Source organism: Anopheles gambiae, chromosome 2 (genome assembly GCF_943734735.2).
Source record: "Anopheles gambiae chromosome 2, idAnoGambNW_F1_1, whole genome shotgun sequence".
In the NCBI taxonomy this organism is placed as follows: domain Eukaryota; kingdom Metazoa; phylum Arthropoda; class Insecta; order Diptera; family Culicidae; genus Anopheles; species Anopheles gambiae.
The window spans coordinates 56,814,791-56,820,524 of NC_064601.1; the positions used below are offsets into that span (position 1 = coordinate 56,814,791).

Here is a 5,734-nt window from a genome sequence, read left to right on the forward strand (position 1 = left end):
GGCGGAAATTTTGACATTTTAATTCTGTACATGCGTATAACACCTGTTGCAAAACTTTACTTTGGGTAAAGCATACCTAAACCGGTGCACCGAATGTAAATTGTTCAGGATTGATTTTTTCACAATGATTGGTTTAAAGATGTATTATGAAACACCTGCAATTGTTAACAAAATGCATTTTAAAAGTGTTTGTAGAATAATAGACAAGCTTTATTCAACGCGAAAAGCATTTAGAAAAATAAAACATTTGAACACTTCATTGAAATACATTTCCGTTATGATTTTTTGATACATGGTTATGAAAATTATGTTTTCAGCGAATTACAACTTAATATAGGAGTAGCGCGACGCTTCAATCAACACCGCGTAGAATGTTGCATTGCCGGAGGAGTTTCGATGCTTATCTAGGAACGTTCTTCGTAGTAGGGACTTGACTACACAGTAACGATGTAAAATGAGGATCATATTTCTGTATGAGCCCGAACAACATTATCGTCTCATAAATTGTAACGCTAGGGACAATAAGCATGCAAACATGTTAATCATGTTTTGAATGTGTGTGGCTTCATTTATGCTAAAAACAAATTTATGTTTAGGCAAAATATGCCATGTTATTGAATGAAGAAGTCACTAAGTACAACACACACACACACATACATCTACAGGTACTCCAATGCTATACGCATATTCCGTTTCACTCGCGAAATGAACAGAAACATCTTTATTTGTACAGCTGATATTTTGCCAGTACTGAGCAGTACTGAGAAATTGCTATACTTAAGTTATATATTCCGGCAAATATGGATCAGTGTTCGGTTCCTCGTCTTTGTATCATCATTATGAAGAGTTTCATTGCAGCAGCAGTAATCGCACTTATATGTGCAATCGCCGTGTCGGGAACGACAGTTACATTACAATCCACGTGTAAATTATTTACTGCAGATGTCGTATCATCGATTACATGCAAAATGTATTGTGTGATTAAAGGCAAAACTGGAGGCTACTGCAACAGCGAAGGGCTATGCACATGCCGAGCAGAGGATCTACACTTTTTGCTAAAACCAATCATTAATAAAGATTGATTAAAAGCTGCTTACATCGGTCGTACCTTTTTCTTTACTTTTCTCAACGGGAATATCACGCACTACGATGCATGTGGGAAATCGCGTGAAAACTTATCGCTCGTTGTTCCATGACTTATTCAAGCTGAGCGATAAGAAACAAATTTGTTTTACTAAAGAGACAGTATCCGACAATTCAAACTGAAGCAACGTAGCTAATTGAATCGCTTATCGCTGTCTCCCATTTCCTGCTTTGTTTGCTGTTTTTGCTGGTGTCGAAGACGAACTGTTGTTACGATGTGGTGGAGCTATTTACATTGTAAGCAAAAGTCATACAACAAGCTACAATTTTGTCTGATAGTCCGATTACCTGCTCGTTGTCAAGGAAACGTTTCCCTCTTTGGTGCATAGTGTTGAAGATGCAAGATATGTCAAAAGAGGCAGACAGTCAGGTCCAAACAGAAATGCCGCAAGTATCTCGATTGGTCGTGAATCAAAATGACGGTAACTATATTGTATAGATATTCACTTCATCAGTTCAAATTGTATCTAATACTTTTTTGCATTTTGTTTCGGACTCGGACCATCAAACAGAGCGTTTTATCAGCTACGACTATCGAGAGTCACCGCCTAGAGAAATGGTGCAATGGCTTCGACGACGGGCAAGAATATTGTTTAACTATTCCATGGTTAAAAAATGTCTACCAGTTCTTTCTTGGTTACCAAAATATCAATGCTCTTATGTGATGTACGATCTAATAGCAGGGATCACCGTTGCATTGACAGCTATACCTCAAAGCATTGCCTACGGAATTTTGGCCAACTTAAGTCCACAGTATGGATTGTACTCCAACATAATGGGTTGCCTTGCATACGCTGTGTTCGGAAGTGTGAAGGACGTTACGATTGCTCCAACATCGCTTACTGCTATAATGGTCCAACATGTAGTGAAGGAACTGGAATATGGCACAGCATTGTTAACATTCCTGGCTGCTGTTGTAACCATCTCATTCGGCGCATTAAATCTAGGAGTTCTTGTTCGTTTCATATCCATACCAGTGGTTATGGGATTTACCTTCGCCGCTTGTTTGACTATCGGGAGTGCCCAAATACGATCTCTACTGGGCATTAAGACGCAAGGAAAAAGCAGTGATTTTGTAACATCATGGACAAATGTATTCACGCATCTAGATGAAGTACGAATGGCAGATTGTATTCTTGGTTGCTGTTCGATTATTGTTCTTTGTTCACTAAGGGTAAGTACAATATTTGTACGCGTTTGAAACGCAGCATGGAACAAATAAGTTCACACGTATGTATTATTCTTTCTTTTAGCTTACAAAAGACTTGGGTGAAGGCAGATGGCGAACTTTTTTCAAATATCTGGTATTGTTGCGAAATGCGTTGATCGTGGTGGCAGGAGCTACGCTTGCTTATTATCTTAAAACTGATATGGATGATTCTGTATTCAACTTAACTGGCCACGTGCCGGCTGGATTGCCGGTCTTTCAGATGCCTCCTTTCTCGTACACGAATATAAATGGTACTGAGTACAGCTTTGCGGACATGCTAAGCGTAATGCGAACATCCATCATAACGATTCCTCTGGTAACAACTCTTGAAATTGTGTCGGTCGGAAAAGCCTTTTCCAAAGGAAAAATTATTGACGCGACACAAGAAATGATTGCACTTGGAATGTCGAATTTAGTTGTCTCATTTTGTTCGCCATTGCCAGCAGCAGGTTCCTTTACGCGTTCGGCATTAAACAATAGTAGCGGCGTACGAACAACGATGAGCTGTGCGGTAACAGCGGTAGTGTTGACAATATCATTGGCATTATTCACCGATGCACTATACTACATTCCCAAGGCAACACTCGCGTCGGTCGTCATCTCAGCCATGCTATTTATGCCCGATTACGAAGAAATCGGTAACATTTGGCGTTCGAAGAAGATGGATCTGATTCCCTTTCTGGCAACCGCATTGGCTTGTTTGTTCTACGAGCTAGATTACGGTATTTTGGTAGGAATCGGATTAAATTGTTGCATTCTACTTTATCTGATGTCGACTCCCGGTCTATCAGGCGAAGAAATCCAACTTTCAGGACTTACCGTGCTATTGGTCAAAGTGGATCAATCGCTTGCCTTTTCTTCGGCAGAATGTTTGCGCGATTGGATACTGAAACGCATTGACCAGCGTGATCACATTGATGTAGTTGTGATTGATGGTCAAAATATTCATTTTGCTGACACTACCGTAGCGAAGAATTTCGTCAGTATTGAGGAGGATCTAAGGATACGACAGATTCGTCTTATGTTATGGCGATTCGATGCCAAAGTAGCATTTGTATTTCTGCGCATGCGAAAAGAATTATTTATTCCATTGCTGCGCGCCGATGTGCAACTGCAGGATGCCGTGGCTCGTTGGAAACATCTACACTATCAAATACCAACGGAGTGATGTGTTTAGTTGTTGCTTACCGTTTAACCAATACGGCGCAAATGAACGAACCGAAATTAGGAATGTTGAAATTTTACCAAAGCAAATCTGCGGAAAAGAGGCCTGGTACAGCAAGAATATTTGAAAAAAATATATACTATTTTTTTATTATTTTATTAATGGTGTTTATCAGCATATCCTCATTGAAAATGTGAAATATATTACCTTTATTATATTATTTGTCTAATTTTATCGAGACCTAGCAACCATCACTTATCTGCCATCATTTCGTGAACCAAATGACATTCTCACGATAACATTGAATATCTTAGATATGATTACTCTCGCAGAGGTAATTGCGTACCTAGCTGTTGTGAAACGTTGTCGTGCTGTATATGGTTAGCATGCTGATGGTGCTGCAGAGTTAAGTCATGTTGATGCAAAGTTGGTTGTTGCGGCAGTGGATGATGCTGTTGCTGTTGCTGAAAATGATGAAGTTGTGCGTGGTGCTGCAAAGAGCTTAGATTAAGGTTGTGTGCATTGTGACTTGGCTGATGTCGTCGATAGTCTTGCAATCGGGAAAAGACACGCGGGCAAAATTCACATTTGATTGTTTTTGGTTCCTCTACTGGTATATTTCGAGGTGTAATAGTAATTGGTGGTGGAGGTTTGCGAATTTGCTGATGTTTTAACATATGTCGTTTCCATTGTATATGCTGTGAGAAGCAATCGTTACAGATTTCACACACATACGGCTTTTCGCCGGTGTGCGTTCGTATATGATACCGCAGATGATGACTGTATTTAAATGACTTAGGGCAGTATGGACACTGACGATCACGCACTTCTTCGTGGACTGCCTTCATGTGCCTTGCAAGTGATCGTTTTTCGCGAAACTGAGCCAAGCATTCAATGCACTGGTATGGTCGTTCATCCGCATGTTCGCCTAAATGGATCATCCAAGTCTCACGGTCAGGAAAAAGTTTGCTACAGACCATGCAACGGTGATCCTTACCCCCACTGGTAGCCTCTAATTCGGTTTTCAACAAATGTGGCGTAGACGTCGAGTCGGTACTGCTGTGAAATTCTCCCATTAGCTCTCCAATTCCATTCAAACTAGTTATAGCTTCTGCAATAATACTGCTCTCCGTAAGACAATCATCATTTGCGTAGTCTTCACTAGCTCCTAGGCCGGTGCAGCTTCCTCCGCCAGGGGGGATAAAATGTACACCATCTTCTTCCGTCATTTCTACTTTCACTGTAATCTGCTCCAGCAGACCGCGCTTGGTACGAATGATTTCGTCACAATGTTTACTTCGTTGTTGAAACTGATGAATCTCATCTAATATCGACAGGCACGCAAAACATAGTCCGGCTGGATAGTCGTCCCGCACACTAATATGTATACCGGCGCAGGTCCGTATCTTTTCGGTCATTTCACGTATCAGTCCCCCGTTCTGTGGGAAGAGCGGATGAACATTGGTTTCGGAGAAACACAATCGACAGTAGGTCTCTGGGTTATCGTTGGGCCTGTAACAATCGAGAAAAGCAAGAACATTAACATGCAAACATGCAAATATCACCTACATATCCGGTATATAAATGTGATTATAATGCGGAGGAGCGGTCAGAACAGCACCATTCGTCAGTTTTCCTTACACGTCTTCCCGAAGTTCGGATTCGGAACTGTTTTTTGTTTGCGTTGTCTGCTCCATATTGCACTTTTCGATATTGCTGAACATTGCCAATTACTGGCAAACCTACAACGTTTTATCTTTATACTGCCAGCAACGGGATACCGAAGAGGTTTTTTTCTTCGAGAACCTTGGATTTATGGGATAAAGATCCGATAAGAAACTATCTATTTACAAATTGCATTTTAAGTAGCGATAATTTGTTTACATGTCATTCGGAGACAACAGAACGAAAAAAGATAAAACGAGTAAAACAATCTGTCAAGCAAAAAGTTGACATTTTTGACAGCTTGTCATTAACTGAATTTTCTGTTTAACAACAACTAGGGCGGCGCTCTGGCACCAATCGAACACGACAGCCAACATGAAAAATCAAGCGAAATCTTCAATGCGGAACCATACAACAGTACAGGGGAAATGAGAAAGCTCTCCTCCAAGCGAGGAAGCTCCACTGATTGGATATCCCACCAACAGATGGCGCCACCAGCCTTTTGCTATTTTAAGAATGCATGAGTCGTTTGCCGTCTGCTAAACGAAGTC

The 5,734-nt window shown here is 40.8% G+C and overlaps 2 protein-coding genes across 3 annotated transcripts; one reads left to right on the plus strand and one right to left on the minus strand.

Moving 5' to 3' along the window:
• Positions 1 to 1,250: 1,250 nt before the first annotated feature.
• LOC1275899 (sodium-independent sulfate anion transporter) lies at positions 1,251 to 3,676 on the plus strand. Its single transcript, XM_315184.5, has 4 exons — positions 1,251 to 1,380; positions 1,447 to 1,565; positions 1,656 to 2,317; positions 2,397 to 3,676. The coding sequence occupies exons 2-4, from the start codon at positions 1,481 to 1,483 to the stop codon at positions 3,519 to 3,521; spliced, it is 1,872 nt and encodes a 623-aa protein (XP_315184.5). The 5' UTR covers positions 1,251 to 1,380; positions 1,447 to 1,480; the 3' UTR covers positions 3,522 to 3,676.
• LOC1275898 (zinc finger protein 570) lies at positions 3,641 to 5,438 on the minus strand. 2 transcript variants are annotated; one of them, XM_315183.5, is made up of 2 exons: positions 5,160 to 5,438; positions 3,641 to 5,030 (listed from the first exon to the last, which is right to left on the minus strand). In XM_315183.5, exons 1-2 carry the CDS (start codon positions 5,240 to 5,242, stop codon positions 3,839 to 3,841), a joined length of 1,275 nt encoding a protein of 424 aa, XP_315183.4. In that variant the 5' UTR covers positions 5,243 to 5,438; the 3' UTR covers positions 3,641 to 3,838. The 2 variants fall into 2 exon arrangements, with proteins under 2 accessions (XP_315183.4, XP_061506347.1); XM_061650363.1 differs by having other exon boundaries at positions 5,140 to 5,438.
• Between the last annotated feature and the right edge of the window lie 296 nt (positions 5,439 to 5,734).